Source organism: Cololabis saira, chromosome 23 (genome assembly GCF_033807715.1).
Source record: "Cololabis saira isolate AMF1-May2022 chromosome 23, fColSai1.1, whole genome shotgun sequence".
Lineage (NCBI taxonomy): Eukaryota > Metazoa > Chordata > Actinopteri > Beloniformes > Belonidae > Cololabis > Cololabis saira.
Window position 1 is genome coordinate 19,505,924 of NC_084609.1, and position 18,502 is coordinate 19,524,425.

Below are 18,502 nucleotides of genomic sequence, written 5' to 3' on the forward strand. Positions count from 1 at the left end.
CCAGCATTTTCACCAGGCAAAAATGTAATGATGAAAAAAAAAAAAAAAAAAAAGTTTTAATAAAAAAAAAAAAAAAAAAAAAAAAAAAAATCGATCTTTAGACATACAAATCGATTTTTAGGAATTAATATGAGAATCGATTTAGAATCAGAAAATCGATTTTTTTCAACACAGGCCTATAACATATGTTCAGCCGATATTTCCAACAGAATTTTTTCTTCCTATCACCTATCTCTGGCGACATACGGCCAGGTAGACAATATGGCAGCGGCCGATGCAACACCGAAGTTCATTTAAAAATGATCATTTAAATCATTTAAAAGCTGAGAACTAAATACGTTTATGAATTTTGAGATTCGTCATTTATAATTCGTGTATTAATCGTTTCAATGGTTGATGACTAATCGACGGTCAGGATTGTTGTTAGTTGCAGCCCTACTGATGAACCCAACGAGCGGAAAACTATATTATATAAATACTTAAAACAGCTATTTCTACACTCTCACATTTTTTACTTTCTAACGGGGTGATGTCGTTCTGAACCCCAACACCCCCCGAACCTCAAATAATGTTGCTTAAGTTATGAAAAAAAAAAGCTGATGGGAGAAATATGAATGTTTAACAACCTTATCCAACCACATTGTGGCATTCAAAAACAAATCTTTTTGTTTTTCACTGAGAATAACAACAGACATGATTCAATGTCTGTAGTGCTCCGGTGGAGTGCAGCTGCACAAGAGGCTAATAAAGCATTTTAGCCTGAAGGAGGATGAATCAAAGCAAAACAAAAGAAAGGATGTACCTGCGTCGTGAGCGGCGCTCTGCTGGAGCTGCTCCTCCGTCTGGCAGCTCTGGTCCCTGGTGGCGGCGGCGCTTCCTCTGTGGGGCTCCGGCATCAGAGGAGGGATGGGTTTCCACAGAGGCTTGAACTGGGGGCCGTTAGATTCCTCCGCTGGGCTCTCCGTGTGGTCCCGGCTCTCGGACGGCGCCGCGGCTGAAGGAGGGCTCGGGAGGTGGCTTTTCTCTCCTCTGGACTGGGTCTGTGCTTGATGTGGAGTGTCCAAATGGAGTTGGCTCTCCTCCATTTCTTTCGGACCACCACTCTATGAGGAGAAATAAAAAGAGGAAGAAAAAAACATCAAAATGAGCTAAATTGAGAAAAATTATGAACAACAACAAAAACAAAACATTAACCGTTTGCACACATCTAACCTTGATTAAGTAACGCCCTAAACATCCACATCTCATCACTCCACACATCTGTCTGTGTTAGCTGGTGTTGTCTTTTCTCTCCTTAAACCCACTCTTTTCTCCTCTGCAGCCCAACAATCTATCCTCATTTTCCTCATGGTCCATCTCACTAACTCCTCGTATCCCGTTAGTCCCCAGAAGAGATAAATGACTCCACTTTGGACACGTCAACACGGGACCACACATGCACACACACCATTACACCAATAATTCACTCTTCTCAATTCTTTTTCCAATTTTGATTTGCCAAGTTCTTCAAAAAAGGTCCGTGCTGCTGGTTCTAGTCCTCTAGGATGTCTCATCAACCAGCGCCTGCTCGACCACAGAGGCCGCTGGCTGTGAGCGCTATTAGTCTCAGTTTTAGCCACATGGCCGTTGTTAAGTTTCACAGCACTGAGCATGCTGGGGAGAGTGATCCCCAGCACAACTTTACTTGATATGCTGTGATCGTTTCTGTCTTTGGGTATTTAGAGGAAATCTTCTATGATTGGTTGAATTCAGGAAGTCAGACAGTATTTATGACTCATTTTTCACTGGGGAAAATGGACGATTGGAAGGACTGATTAGAACAGGTGGACCCCACATGATCTTCCACTTACAATTTAAAAAGAATTTAAAAAAACAATAAATTTAAAAGAAGGAAGACTGAAACGGGGGAAACATACATCGGTTCCGAAGAAGTTTAGATACTGCAAAATATGAATTAAAAAGTGATTTGTGAAATCCCATAAAACTAATTTTTTATTCCAAAAGTAAGGAAATGTCACCTCAGATGTGGGAATTGAAACATTTGATCATTTAGTGAAAAATATGGGCTCATTTTGAATTTCATGACAGCAACATGTCAAAAAAACAACCAGGGCAACAAAGGGGCCGAAAGAGTAAATGCTACGAATCAAAAACATCCAGGCATTTGACAACTACTTAGGTTAACTGGCAGCAGATAAGAAACATAACTGGGCATAAGAGGAACATTTCAGAGAGGCAGAGCCTATCGGATGTAAAGATCATCAATCTGTGACAAAGTGCATCAAAAGACAACAATCCCAACAATTTCAGCAAAATCTTCCTCAATGTCAGTGACTTTGGAGATCCAACATCTACGATGCAAATTATCATCAAAAGAGTCAGAGAATCAGAAGGAATCTCTGTGTGCTGGGGTCAAAACTGAGTCCTCGTGATCTTCAGTTACAGTGAAAAACTTTCACATCCAGCATTGAAAACAGGCATGATTCTGTCCTGCACGGGCTCAGGAACACTTCCCGAGATCACGGTCTGTGAAAACATTTCAAGTGCAGGACATTAATGCACAGCAGAGAATAAAACGCCTGCATCGCTGATGGTATGAGGCTGCACTGCTGCCGACGGTGTGGGCAGCCTACACATCTGGATCGGCTCCATCAATGCTGAAAGTACCGTACATAAAGGTTTAAGAACATGTGCTCCCATCGAGACAAAGTCTCTTTCAGGGAGGGCTTTGCATATTTGAACAGGACAATGCTAAAACACGGACTGCCTCCATGACAACAGCATGACTACGTCCAGGTGCTGAACCGGCCTGCCCAGGACTCTTTAGCAGCTACAATCCTGCATCACACAAGAACGGGACATTTCTTGTCTCAAACTCCAGCAACCTGCGTCCGCACTTCCCAGCTGTTCAGATCATTGCTAAATGAAGCGAAGACACATTCAAAATGAGCTCATATTCTCCTTGAAATGGTAAAATGTCCTAGTTTCAACATCAGATATGTTGTTTATGTTCTATTAGAAATAAAATCTGGGTTAAACAGATCTGTAAACCATTGCATTCTGGTTTTATCTCCATTCTGCACGGCATCCCAACTTCACTGGAGTTGCTGTTTTGGATCACACTGTGTTCATGACAGTTATAAAACATGACTTCTTCCTCACAGTCGTGACGTTGGACTTATAAAAATCCATCACATGAGGACAACTCCATCAGTTACTGACGGCAAGTCAGTCGAGTCTAAAGGATAAAAATAAATGAGAGATGATGAGCTGTAATAAAGATTTGACGTATTTTTTATTCTCTGTGCTTTAAAAACGGACGGGAAATATAATAATGAATAGGACATTAAAATGCACTCTAAGATTTAACAGGTGGGTTTGTATCAGTTTTTAAAGAAGTGAGTGAGGGATAAAAGCTTTTGAGGCTCACTCTGCTCAAAAATCAACTATGTGGGAGAAACTGGACACTGATAAAGGTTCTGTGGGCAGCTACATGTTGCTTTAACATTTATTACACCAGAACGTGATGTAATTAACAGCAATGATGTCAATAACCACACACAGACCCCCCGTAGTTAACCCCCCTGACCGGCTGGGGGGAGCTTTGACTGCTTATTTATCTCCTCGTCCTCTACCTGACTTCAGACCCCACAGATGTGTGTTAAAAACACAAACTGTCACAGCAGCTGAGCGCTGATAAGACGTGAGACCAGAGAAACTGATGCGGGGGAGGAAACGGTCCTGACGACGTTTATCATCAGCCAGCACCAACGCACGTTAGAGGACGTGGAGGACTGGACGACAACAGAAACAGCCGAGGGTGAGATGTTCGAGTCCCTCACCTCGCACCTCCATCCGAATGAACCCCGTGTGGGTGGGTAAACTTTGATGAACCTGTCCATTATTCCTGATGCGCAGAGAGAAAGTCAAGCACAACCTTGAATTCAACAGACTAGAGGAAAGCCGCTGAGATTAAAGTGACTTTTGTTTGTCAATCTGAAGAGCAAAGACACGGCGGTCCAAGTGAAGACGACACGAGGATGCAAATCCCTCGTAAACCAACAAAAAATACACAACAAAAGAATGTTTAAGCCGAAAGAGACTGATGATACTGAAATCAGTCGAGATCTAAAAAAGAAAAGCGAGAAAACAGTTGGACTAAACACACACACAACCCCATCCGTCAGAAACAGCTAGTCGACGGAGCAGCACGCCGGCGTTCATTGATATTAGTGTCGTTTCCTTTTATGCTTGGATTCAGGTAATAAATCAAAAGGACCCTGACTGACAGTCACTGTTCAGAAGAGCAGCGATGGGTGACAGGCGGCCGCTGCAGGCCACACGACTCGTCAGGGTGGAGAAGTGGAGCCGACCTTTATCTGACTGAGTCAACCTACGTGATCTGACTGAGCTGCTTTGCTAAAAACCAAAACTTCAGGTAGAAAAACCCTTCAGCAAGTAGTGGTATCTGTTGGTTTAATTTAGATCATGTCTGCAAATGCTTAGTTAGTCACCATCTACACTTTATGTCCCACGTATAAACCGTGTTAAGAGATGACAGGAGCGCGATGGGAAACATGGCTCCTGACATGAAAATGTGATCACTGCGAGGAGGTGTGTAGGTGTGTGGCTTTCAGCGTGTTTCACAGTGGAAAAGGACTGAACATCAACATCTGGGTATTCTTGTCTTCCAGTACCTGTCTGCGGAGACAGAGGGGGCTCTTCCTCCCAGCTGACTTCTGGGCCTTCACCATGCTGCCAAGTCTGGCCTGTTGCACCACAGGTTCACTACCGGCACACACCTGTAACCAGGCAACAACACCCCACATGAGCCGAGCACCGCACTTAATGAAACAGCACTTCGGCTGGATCCGCGTCTTCAGTGTGAAACGACGGAACCGGCGCTAAATTTAGCCAAAAAGTACAAGCAGGTGATGAATGACCCTTTTCACTCCTCATCTGTGCCCTGCTTCTTCTTTCGTGTAACAGATGAACATTAATGAGTTGCGTGATTGATGTGTGTGACATCTTTAAAAGACATATTTACTGAACAGAATCGTCTTCCACATGTGGGAACTTATTGTCCAGTTGATGAGCGTATGTGATTGTATCGATCAGTAAAAATGCAATGCTTCCTCCGGTTTCTTCTTTATTAAATATAGGCTATACATAACTTTTCATTGTCATTGTTGCCAAAACACAGCACCAAATATTTTTTAGATGCCAGCATTTCTTGTGAGAGCACGCCCTTAAAAAAGGGAAAAAAAGGAACCCACTCACAACAAATATTGCAGAACTGTGTGTTAAATGAGAACTGCAGACTAGTACTTTCAAGCTTTCTAGAGATTTCCTGACCCAGTCACATGATCCGCAATCAGGGCAGAAATTATCTGATTTTTTCCCCCTAAATAAACATTGTTTATTTATTTATTGTTTATCCTTAAGTTTCACAATTAACAATTACAAGTTGGGACTTCAATGTATGTCTTCAACTTTTTCAACCAAACACAATATAAATCAAGATTCCCTGACTAGAAATAGTCACAAAGTCAAAATGAGGCATACGTTAGCTAGAGTTTTATTAGTTTAATAAATGTTTAAACAAGTTCAAAGTTTACTGTCCAGCTGCAGAAATACGTCCCTGTCAGATTGTGCTGGAGCGCATTGCTGTGCAGCGTGTCGGTCCCGGAGGGGAACGGCTGCAGCGGGCGGTGAGCCGGGTGGGTGGCAGGTATCCGAGAGGATTTCACATGCTCTTTTACAATATTGGTTTTGGTGTGGGAGTCCTATTGATGGGGAGAGAGCCGTTTATAAGAGCCCATGTTCAAAACTGGAGCACCAGACTGGATGATGTGAAGATGCTGCCGTCTAAGAAAAGATAAGTGAAGAGATGCATGGATTCTATGGTTATGTGAACTAGCAAAAGTGACTAAGGATCTGGGAGTGATAAAACCATAACCTGCATAACCAGCTGCATTATTTCTACATGTTACTGTCCTCTAGTGGTTGTTTCAGTTAAAACTGTTGGACAAATTTACCTGACGATACGTAAATTGCGTGTAAAAGTTAAGTGCAACATGATGAAAACACAGCAGAGCAACTGCTAACTGCAAAAATACCAGCCACAGTTGTGATTATATGATCAGCAAACTGACTTTTTTGGTATGTGTTAATAAAACTTAAATGAAGGAATTAGATGTTGGATCAATTAGATGGGGTTCAACACTGTGGCAGGTCAGTGCAGTCTGGGTGGGAATCGTTGTGCATAGCATATAAAAGCATATTAAAGTGGGAACAAGTCGAGGAAAAGCGCTGACTTCTGAGTTGCAAATCTTCCAAAATGCATTAGATTCAAATTTGATACTTTCTACCAAAAAAAACAGTGCATAGAAATACATTGTGCCTTATAACAACAAGAGAAGAGGAAATTCAAAATTGAAACTGAAAGAAATTCAACCCTAGTCTGATTAAAACTCAGAGTTTAAGAAACTAAACTACATAGCTGGGAGCTGCACCTATGATCAAGTTATAAATGCGCTTTGTTGCGCCAACACATTGAGACCCAGACACACTTGGACACTTGCAGTTGCTCAGAGACGCCAGCAGAGGGAGACAAAGCATGCGTTTAAAACCTTTTGATAATTGAAAAGTTTGTCCAAGTTTTAGAGACTTGGCTGACTGAACAACACAGACACAAGCCCACTGAAGTATTTCCACAACACAATATCTGTTTAAATATAAATAAAAAAACAAGAAAAAGCCCAACTTGATAGTTAATGTAGCAGGTAAGAGCTGGTTATATTTTAAAACCCTGTAGCTTCATGGTGTAAATAATCTGCATAACCGTAATTGTATTTCATTTCCCTACTACAATGATCATCAAATTAATTCAGTGTTAAACTACCATGTTTTAAAGAAAAAAAAGTGCAAACAGTGAATGACCAACTTTAAACAGTGTAAATCATGACATCAACTGTAATTTGACTCCTGGAATTAAACCTATACTGAAACAATCTGCAAAAATCCTTCCTATATTTACAGGGTCTCTGAAAGAACCCAGAAGAACTCTTTTTTTGTTGTTTTCCTTTCATATTTAGGCTGCAAACAGCTTCTGAATCCCTACTTTAAGCACTGATGATGAACCAGTTAGGCGCTACGCAATAACTCAACAGGAGCAGACTACTTGAAATGATGGAGCTGCTACTTAACCGCTCAAGTGGAGCCTCGACTGAAGGGGAGCAGACAAGAAAATGTCAATCACAAGGTGGAGTATCAGTCCCAAACAAATGACAGTAGCTGTGACAAGAGTCGCATGTACAACATCGGCTCCGCTGGCTTTAAACACCAAGCCGTGTGTGTGTCTGTTAGGGTTTAACTGTATTAAAGACAATTCACTTCAGATAGAACAATAAGATTAAAATAGTTTATACTCTAGAAAAATTAAGGGCAAGAATATTAATATATTATACACCAACCCAGGTTCTATTTATATCAGAGAGGGAAATTAATTCCAGGCATTAATGGGAAACTAAGAGTTTAACTGGGAAGTCTATTGTTCAGGCGACTGAAAATCAGACAACCCTCTTTTAAGAGCTTTGTTCCTTACTCATAAATTAAATCCAGTTAATTCCTTTAAGTATCAGCAACATTCAAGCTCATGCAGACTGATCCTTCCATTACATTTCACTCCCCGACAGAAGGAGAACATCTATCCCTGCTGAGGACCTTTACATTGATCTTGCAGTAATCGTAAGTGTGAACGTCCCGGTGCGTGTTAACAGTTTAGCTCTTCGGCCCCTGAAAAACCTGCCCGAAGGCTTTTATCACCTGATGATTGCAGGGATGCGCTCCTGCATCCCCCTTCCCAGAACAGGAATTCTGCTAAATGAAATGTATTTGTAGTTTTGGCCAACTGCTCACAGCCAACGCTGCACGGGGAAACCTCTGTGGAGCATCCTGGAAAAACTGACTTTTAAAAGACTTCAAGTAATCAACAAACAGATTCATCATGGGATCCCGGGACTCATTTAAATGTATCGCAGTGTTTCACAGAAGGAAGCAGATCCCAGAAGGTGTTTGATAGAAAAATACTATACCCGTGCAATCCAGTGCAGGATGTCATGCACACAGAGTCATCATTAGTTTGTAGTTGGACACTTTAAAGGCAATTATGTTACAGAATACCCAGGACCTGGTCATGCCACCATGTTCCGCCATAGTAAAACTTTACAGCGCGAACAGGACGCCAGGTAGACGGCTAACGTTTCCTCAGAAGCAGCAGACCAAGTAGGTACTCTTCACTCAGTGCAAATGGGAGTCTGAAATGAATTGAATTGTGGTGTCGATTTTGTCCGCCAACGACCACAAGAACAGGGTAATCAAAACTAAAAAACTGCTGATAGGCGAGTGATTCCTTCCTCTTGTGTGTGTGTCCTTTCTGTGTGTATAGTGTCGTATTTAAGTAATATCAAACTCATGCTGGTGTCTCTGGAGGGAAAAAAATGAATGGTTTCTTTTAACAGCTCTACTAGTATTTGCTCTGTTGGTTTCAACAAAAAAATGTCATCTGAAGTTTTACTGAGATCAAAATTTTTATTTACAATGAGTTTACCGTGGAAATCTTTAAAGGAGCATGAGGCAGGATTTATGAAAAAAATGTGTATACGTTTTCTAGTAATAATGTCAGATGAAGCGTTCCAAACCAAAAAGAGTGAGCCCTCTAGTGTATCTCTCCGTTGCCTTGAACAGGCTGTGTGCTGCAAAATGTGCTGCAATTGTGACCGGAATTTCTGTCCTGCGGATGTGATGTCAAATGACGCTGCATGCGCGTTCTCGGCGGCGCACGAGTAAACATTGGATACATGGTTTGAGTCATGGAGGCAGCTTCAACTTGAATTGGGACTGAAAACAGATGCTGACATGGCTCATTTCCTACTGACCAGGTAAGATAACATTGTAAGTCATATTTAGAGCTTGATTTGAACGGCGCTCGCGTGCCGGCTTCACTGTTGGCTGCAGGAACCCCGACGGTCGTCGTGGTGCTAATGAGTCTCATTTCTTATTCTTGCCTCATGCTCCTTTAAGTTTTCAAGTTGCCTTGGAAGTTGGTGGGTAATTGAAAATTGAATTCACAAGTGTTTAAAACAACTTGTTGGGGACAAAACAAACAAACAAAAAGTCTGCCCACACTACTGGTTTAGTGGGAAGTTTCAAAACTGTATAAAAACTACTTTTCTCAGTCTTCATGTAACCAAAACAAACAAGACACAAGACTCCTCCTTTTCCTGTGGTTCTTTTTTCATCTTGAGGTTCTGAGCATCCTCGGTCCGTACAGCTTCCTGCTTGATGCTCCACTGCCCTTATTTCAGATACCCAACACATACCACTATCTCTTGAGGTCGGGTAACCACTGCAAACTAACGTTTGAATAAAACGAGTCTTAAAGACTTTAACGAGAGATGAGCGATGAGGCATCTACTTTGATTCCATGAAACATCATCATGACTGCTGCAGAAACAATCAATCAGATGCTATTTATGATACCCTCACGAAAGAGTTGCTGCTTGTTTGGTAAACGCTGGCAACCAATTAAGGATTTCCTGTAACAGCAATAATAATAATAATAAATATCATTTGACAACAGCACGTCCCTCCCTGTTATGAGAGTGCTGATGGTCAGGGTAACGGGGGAGCAGCTAATGGCCAATGCTGCTGTCTAACGTTATAGAGAAAGATACGTCTCTGATAGTAATGAATGGGTGAGATGTGACTGAAATGCTTGAGGAAGCTGCAAATAAAATCTGATGAGCCTTGGGAATAATCGCATATGCCCATCATTCGGAAATTAAGTCATTATGTCTTAAACTCTGATATAGCACAGAACAAGTCATCCAGGACCCGGTAACCCAACTTCAAGACTCGCTGCCTGGATCCAGTTCATTAAGTCCTAATCACATCTCACAAATCATTTTAAAGCTGTTTTGACAATAAAAAGCTGCCAAACAGTCACTGTTCGATATTTCAAACATAAACTTGACCGTAAGCAAACCTGCACTCTACTGGTCAATAACAGAAAACAGCAAACATCATATTACTAAGTGTGCATGTAAATATACATTATGGAAAACTCTTTAACCATTTGCATGGTTCTGGATCCAACAGATGTGCGGCAGAAGCGGCTGCTGTCTGATATTTCCTGGACATGTGCAGGAAGTGTGACACGACAAAACACCCTGGAAGACAAGCTGGGGATGTCACCTGACCACAACGTATGGACAGCAACATGGCCTGCTTCACTTCTCCTCTGGCGGTAATATTAGAAATAAACCGCCTCTGCCGAAGCCAGGCTTCGCGGAAACGGTTAAACTCCCCCACACAAAGAATTTGAACTGAAGGCAGTTCAAATACACCTGACCTCATGTACATAAAGTATTTTCAATCAAAGTGAACATTTCTCCTCTACATATTTACTTGATAAAAACTTGCCCCTGTCCTTCTTTGTGTCCTTCAAGAGCCAAACATCAACTGTAGTACATTAATTTAACGCGACTGGGACCTGCCTTCTGGACATTGATCTCACAGGGAAAGAAAAACTGCACAGATGTGAAACAACGCCTCTGTAAAAAACCAAATAAATAAAAGTTTACTCCTCTCAGAATATTTACAAGGTCTAGCATGTTTCATGTGAAGCAGCGAATAGCTTCTGATTCCTTTAACACAACCGTGTCGGAGATGTCCCGGGGTCATGGAAAAGATCTTATTCTCTTCCAGAGGGGTCAAAGTGTCGGCCTGCATGGCACAATCAAAACCACCTTAAGACAAAAGGAGACTGCTGAAATCAGACTAAGAACATTTCATCTTTGAGATGAGATGTGACCAGAAAAAAAAGGCTGTGAATTATCATGATCAGAAAACACCTAAACATCGAGGGAAATCCAGCCAAAGGCGGTGAGCGGTAAACCGCACAGCAATGTTTAACAGTGAAAATAAGTGCAGGTTCATGATGCGGAGACAACTGTATTGTACTGGGAGTAAAGTGCTCTGTTACTGTGACATAACTAATTAAAAGTGATGCGAATCGGAAAAATACTTCACTTTGTTTGGGAGCATAAACAGACAAACAATGGAGAAACAGGAAAGGAGAAAACAGCTCATGACACCTGGTGAGTAAAGATTGACCGTGACCCAGACTGGCTTCAGCGGTTTAACGTACCCAAACATGAGATGAGATGGCTCCCTACACCTACTGCATGACTATTTATTTATCTCTTCTTCTTTGATGGTAGAGTCATTTTCAAGGTAATTTTCTGGTCGCCTGTCTATCAGAAGGCCACATATACAGACAGACAAGCCTGCATACTCACACTAACACCTGCAGGCAATTTAGAATCATCAATTAACCTACTAAGCATGTTTTTGTGTGGGAGGAAGCCGGAGTACCCGGAGGAAACCCACGCAAGCACGGGACGAACATGCAAACTCCACACAGAAAGACTCCCGCAGGGCCAGGGAACCTTCTCGCTGTGAGGCAACAGTGCTAACCACCAAGCCAGCGTGCTGCCCTGGCAGGATTAATTCACTCCTAAATGTAAACGAGTGCATCAGACGGCATAAGTGACTTCCACATGTTTCTCATTAGGAATATTTGGGATGCGGTCAAGAAAACTTCACTCTACTTCCCCCAAAAATGACCAAACTCTTAGCCTCTGCGCTGGTAATAAAGGTTTTACGGTCATATCATTGCGATGAAGTGGAAAGACATGTATCCACTGATGAGCGAGTCCACAGCAGCCACATGCACAGAGCATGAGGGGTGGCCTCAGCCTGTTGATCATTTGAAATCCCGCTCATTTCTAGATTTCAGTCCTCTACATTTTTTTTTTACAAAAGCCAGACTCCAGAAATGAGCCATAATCGGCTCTTTTATGTTAACTTTCGTCTACACGTCAAGCCAGAACAGTGACGAAGAAGAAACATTCAAATTAATATGAAAAACTACAGGTGGATCTTCCAAACATGAATATGAAACACGTTCTGCATCGTACTTTGTGCAGTGTGAAATCAAGGCAGGCATTAAGTGACGGCACATTAGAGCAATATGAAGACATGCAGCAGCACAGTGCAGAAAAGGCTGACAGATTTAAATAAATACCGCCATAGGATATGTTTAACGGGGAGTTTCAGGCAGGGTGTGGATCCACAGCTTATAGCTTTGATATCAAGTCGCTAAAATTACACGTTTAATGGGAAAAGCTATTTTTGTGGGACATTAAATGCCAAAAACAGATCAAAAAGCCTGACTGTTTAACAGCATTAAGACGACAAAACAGCAAACTTGAACAAATGTTTTTTGAGAAGTCGTGCAAAGAGGAAAGGATGCTCTCTTTCAAGTTAAAAATGCAGAGAAGTTTAAAAACTAAAATCATCTGGGCCACAACTTCAAATTATGTAAGTAGGACCAAAGGTAAATAACGACAACAATGCAAGACGCATTACACCGTGTCATGAAGCCAAGCTGCAGTGTGTGTAAAACCACACAGCTACAGTAGCTTGTGGAGCCACATTTAGCGGCAGAAATCTGCCGTAATCATCTCTGTATGAACTTATCAGCCTCGCGTGTCAGTGTAGAGGAATTCTGGTCCAATTTCCTCCTTATGTTTCTTCAGTTCATTGAGATTTATAGGAGAAGGTGGAATTGTGGGCAAACATCTCTGCTCACGTCTCACTGATTCAAAAGACATTGTTCCAGACGTCTTTTGATTTGTTCAGACGCAGCGCTGAAAACTTGAGCTGTCGTATTGTCTTTAAAAGAAAAAGCCTCTTTCTTTTGAAAACCACTCCAAACAACTCATTCTGGATCAACTTTTCTTTTTTTTTTTTTTAAAGCGTGCACTGAAGATTTCCAGCTCTGATCTTGCAGTGAACATTGCTGGGACGTCCTGGGATGAGAGGTAACTGTCCAATATTGTCCGCTCCAAATAAAACTTTCTAACTGTAGAAAATGGACTACAATAGTTTGGCAGAAAGTTTATCACATTTACTTATCGGTGTGCAGCGACTATTGCTTCTCTATGACTGATACTAATGTCTTTCCTTCTTGGCCTTGTGTTTAACACACACCTGAATGCATCATATTGATCCACCGCCCAAACTTCTGCTTTAACAGAGGTGCTCACACTTACTGATGATCATGTCACTGAGTTTCTGATCAGCAGCACTTTTCTTACGCTCTTTATTCCAGTGGAAGCAGTGAGGTGTGTTCGGTCCACCCACACGCCACTTCTGCAATTTGTGCGTTTGTGAACTCATCACACTGTAATGTGTCATGTGCTGTCGTTCACCGGAGTTTTTCTTCATTTTAACACTCAATAACAACCAGATGTTTTGTTTTTAAAATCGTGTCCACATCTAACCTAAGAAGTGACAAGAGTTGGGAGTTTCCCCCCCACGTGACTTTATATCTGTATGAAAAAAATAAAAAAGTAGGGCTTTGTTAACAGGTCAAGCTGTGCTGAAAAGAGTGTTCACCTTCACCGCTAACACGACGAGATATCTGAGGGGGTCAGGCTGCTGCGGCGGGCTTGTCGTGTAAACGACAGTCCTCCGCTATCGCTTCTGATTGAGTGACAGACACTGATTTTCAAGTCGCTATTGTACCAGCCGTGCTTCTGTTTGCCTTTGCGACTTAGTTGTGGGACTGGCAGCCTAATGGGTTTGTTGACCGACTTCACTTTCCCGTCGGTTTGACAGGCTGACTCAGTGACAGGACACGACACTACATCATTAGACGGACTGAATCACAGCGTGACATCACTGAACTGTTGCCGTCAGCAGCCACGCTGATAAAACCTGTGATACCTGACAAGAGTCAGGCAGCCATGGATGCTGTTGTGTTTCAAGTGAACCCACATGCCTTTACCATACTCCCATTTCATTACTCCTATTGTGTCCAACTTGTTATTTACATATTGTAGCTTTAAGTTCAAAACCTAAACAAACCAGATGCCTTTAAGCACTTTAAAATCATGCAAGAAAAAACAAGTTTACAGTCAAATAGAGTGAAATGACAGCTTAGACTTAAGCCCGACAGTAATTTGGAAACATTTAAATGTCACAGAAGAAAACGTGCACATATCACGAAGGTTGCTTAAAGAGCACATTTAGAAGTAAAGACAAATACCGATCCGTTTTTGACCACAACTTTAACTACTTGACACACGAAACGGCCAAAATGAGATGTAAAAATAATAACCTACTGTAGTGGCCACTCACTAGCAGGACACTGTAGTTTCAGTGGGTTAGAATCCACAAGGATCTAGCCGTTATTAACGATGATGATGACTTTTCAGTTAGTGTTCTGTTACTGTTGGTTACCGGCAGTTGAAAGGAGAGACGGAAATAAGCAACACAAGTTTTTCCTTCGTCCACAAAAAGCGTTCTTCTGCTCTTTTGTTCCCAAACTCCTACACTACTTTGATTTTCTCAGCCTATCAGTCCTTTAAAGCCACATAACTGTTCTATTTGTTAAATTATTTTTATCATTTCAACTCCAAATGCAACAAGAATCTTTGAAATGAAACGCAAATCACTTTTTCTCACGGCTTCTGGCTCGGATGTGGTCTGATGGATGAAACCACGCGCAGGGACAGAAAAGCGCAGCGGCAACAAACAAACACACACCTTCCTGGATTGGAAACCAAAGAAAGAAAGAAAGAAAAGAAAAAGAAAGAAAAACAAAAGAAACTCCGTTCAACTTCGGAGCAGAAACGCGCTTTGGCGCGTTGTGGACGCAACAAAAGAGTGAGTCCGGCTCCAGCCCCATCAGCCTCTGCGCTGGTAATAAAGGCTTTACGGTCACATCACCGCGATCAAGTGGAAACACATCCATCCTGATGAGCCGGTCCGCGGACACATGCACCGAGCACCAGCAGGGATCCGGCCGGCCTCGCCGAGCCCCGGAGCCGCCTTCAGCCCTGTGTGTCCGTGTGTGCGCGCATCCACTTACGCACCGCTGCCGGGCCGAGCGGAGCCAAACCACGCCGAGCAAAAGTGCGCGATCTTCCGCGTTGGTCTGAAATCCCAAGTCGGAGGCGCGCCTCCGCCGGAGGTCCGAGTCCCCCCGGTCCCCTTTCAGCCGGGCCAGCCTCACGACAGCGCGCACACACACACTGATCCACGCTCGGGCTCCATTTGCGACTCCATCGCCCCCCCTGGGCGTGCGAGGCCGCGGGCCGTGACGCAAATGGCACCGGGGTTGGTTCGCGAAGGATCCAGCCCGATCCAGCGGCGTCCTTTTACGCAAAAAACACGAGTAAAAACCACATAAATCCATCCCGGTGGTGGGGGGGCGAGCAGATGCGGTTGCATAACTCGAAAAAACTTAATTAAAAAAATAAAATAAGAGCCAGTGCAAAATGAGAGCCAGGGCGCATGCACGACAGGACAGCCGGAGTGGGACTTGCATGGGACCCACATTCACAGGCCATAAAAAGGGCCCGCGCGAACACTATTGTGCTCTTTTTTTTTTATCCAAGAGTCCCCCCAACTATTTACAAAAGGTTTGGCCAACACACACACGCAGGAGCAGGAGGAGGAGGAGAAAAAACCCCATCGCGGCGAAATGGTGGCGGCGGTTACAGCAGCTGCCATCTCTCTGCGCAAAGCGGCGAGCCCGGCGCGCTGCGCAGCGCAGGACTTCCCCAGTCAGTCAGTCCGGGGCTAAACTGTGTGATTCGTCAAAAAGGGACTTCTTTTTTTTTATTTGATCATCCAAAAAGGGTTTCCTCTTCTAGTGCGAAAACAGGCGAGGCGGCCAGGGCGCAGGGCAGAGTCGCCGCTCTCATGGCACGATTTGCATCGCCCCCCATTATATCCCCCCTGAAAATCTCCTTTTACACGCTCATATTGTCAGGAAAAACAGAGAGGGGGGGACGAAAGGGAGAAAACGCCACTATTTCCAGCCACAAAAGGGGTCGGATTGTTTGATCAGTAGGGAAAAGCCAAGTATGAAATGCACCTTTCGAGCCGTGAACGAGGCCGCTCGTAACGATTGCAGCATGGCAGGGGAGTGCGGCGTAAAGACGAGCTAACCCGAATTAAATGCACGCAAACACACGGCGAAACGCCACCACAAATACCACCGCAACCGCGATGGTAGATTAACTAAAAACAGTTTTATCGGCCTGTGGCCGGTGGAAATGCTGTGATTGTGGGTGTAAAACGCTGCGTTTTGCGGCTCCGTCCGTGCCACCTTTTCCAAGAAGCAGCTTGGCGCACAGGACCGGTGACCCTTCCATCTTTGCGCGTCCTTCTGCGGGGCCAAAACCGGAGCCGTCTCCCCTTCCGACCGCTCATTGTTGAATAAAAGACGTGGCCGCAGGTGATTTTTATCTTCGAGGAAGTGAACGCCGCGGGAGAGGGCTGCTACGAGCCTCTGAAAGTAGTCCTCTCCCCGCCGCGGCCAGGCAGAAGCAGGAGGGCGATGACGCCATTTTCTGCAAAAACAACCACGCTCAGTGGAAGCCGGAGCGAAGGAGCTTTCGCCCCGCTCCGCGGGCGCTCCACGGCCGCTGCAAACGCCTTTAAAACGTAGCCTTACCTTATATTTCTCGGATGGGTGACGAAATGCGGGTGTGGAAGTGATCAAACTGCGCGGGGGCCGCCGCTTGGACTCGGAAGGTTGTTTGTTTCGCCTCCCAGCGTCTCCGGTTCACTCTGAACAAGTTCCTCTGCGAGCCGCTGTCTTTGTGCACCACAGACTCAGCACTAAACCCGGCTCTGCGCAAAGGTGCACCGGCCACGGCCGATTTCACATGGAAATGCCGACACTTCGGGGCGATGTCACCAAGTAAATGAAGGGTTAGGGCTCCTTCAGTTGTAGAAAAGGGGAAAGAAAGTCTGGTAAATAGTCCTGATTTGAATTAGAGCCACCTCACTCGCCCTGATGCATCACCCAAAACGCGCAACCCTTTGACAACACGCAGCTCTCCACGAGAGTCCACGACGCAAAGTTGAGCATTGGAGGTTACACCCTAACGTAGATGGACCCCAAAGATAAAGTACTTTATGTCGACAGTGTAATAAAATACAAAATCTTTCACCAGATTCATGTTTTTGGGGGGCCAAAGCAGTGACGTGCAGCTTTGTGGCCAAGATAATCATATACATGAATAAAACAAGTACATATTTTGTACCATAATTTAAGATTAATGTTCTGCATTAGAGGATTTACAATATGAAAATGACTTGTGGCTAAATAATCACTTTCTGAGTGGTGGAGGTGAAATTGTGATCTAAATTTGCTCTTTGTATTGCACCAATCACCACAACAAATTCCTTGTGTGTGTTTAATAAACTTGGCATTAAACTTATTCTGATTCTGAAATATCTTCTTCCATGAACAAACTATGGTGGGACTTTACTAAATTAAACTGATTTATCTGGGAATTGAAGGATTAGTATAGAGGGCTACCCAGCAGGTGTAGGCATCAAGAAATAGCCAGTTCCCACGTCTTGGGGCTCAATTTTAAGGGTGAAAATGTGCTCAAAACAAGTACAAAGAGACAAAAATAAAAAAATGAGCAGAAAATAGATGCCAAATAACTAACAGAATAGCCAACAGAGTCAAGCAAAGGGGAAAAACTGCAACTAAAGAGATGAAAACGACTACAAAAACACACACAGAGGTGACAAAAAAGCACAAACGTCTGTTTGTACAAAAACAAGAACGATGCACAAGATGGAAACTGCTGCAATAAGATCAAAAAATGGCAGCAATGGAGGGAGATATGAGCATAGAGACATACAAAATAGACCAAAAAAAGTTTATTCAATATAATGGACAAAAAACTACGATGATACAGAAGTACACAAGAAGCCAGACTTTTATAAAAAGTTGCAATAATGACTTAAAATATGATAAATATCAATTATAATATACAAAACCTAAACAGAAAGACATACAAAAACCATGCTGAGAGAAAAAACACATTTTGGAGAAAAGGGGTGGTCTTTTACCAAGTTATTGTCCTAAAACTTGTTATGTCCTGGATCAGACGTTCACTCTCGGATTAAAAGCTTGTCACTGTGATATTATAGTTACAAATCTAATAATATAATTTAAAGTTTGATATTCTTTTATGAGAAGATAATAATAAATGAGCAAAAGCCAAATAAAGGACTTAATCCAAACAAAGTCACTTTCCAGACTTTGTGCTTAAATTCAGATTAGTTTTGGGAATTTAGCGGCAGCTAAAGTAGCGTTAGCTAAATAATTGATGTCAAAAAGGTTTAGCTGAACATATTGTATCCTTTCATAAACTTTCCAAACTTTCTTAATGGCAGACTGTGGAGAGAAATGTTCCCCACTATTCAACCGTGATGAAATGACGGTTGAGAGATTATCTTCAGTAGCTGCTAGGTTAGCATGAACCTGTTGCCTTTAATAGTTTTACTACATTTAAGACGAGTTTTAATTACAATAATAGTTTTTAAACTATAGTTA

The 18,502-nt window shown here is 43.0% G+C and overlaps 1 protein-coding gene across 1 annotated transcript in view; it reads right to left on the reverse strand.

The window, feature by feature from the left end:
- znf800b (zinc finger protein 800b) overlaps nt 1-16,889 on the reverse strand; it is a 28,704-nt gene extending 11,815 nt beyond the window's left edge. The window contains exons 1-2 of the mRNA XM_061714770.1: nt 16,598-16,889; nt 803-1,103 (exon numbers count right to left, since the gene is read on the reverse strand). Of these exons, the coding sequence (XP_061570754.1) occupies nt 803-1,085 (283 nt within the window). The 5' untranslated portion in view covers nt 1,086-1,103; nt 16,598-16,889. The remainder of the gene's footprint in view (nt 1-802; nt 1,104-16,597) is intronic.
- Nucleotides 16,890-18,502: the final 1,613 nt, after the last annotated feature.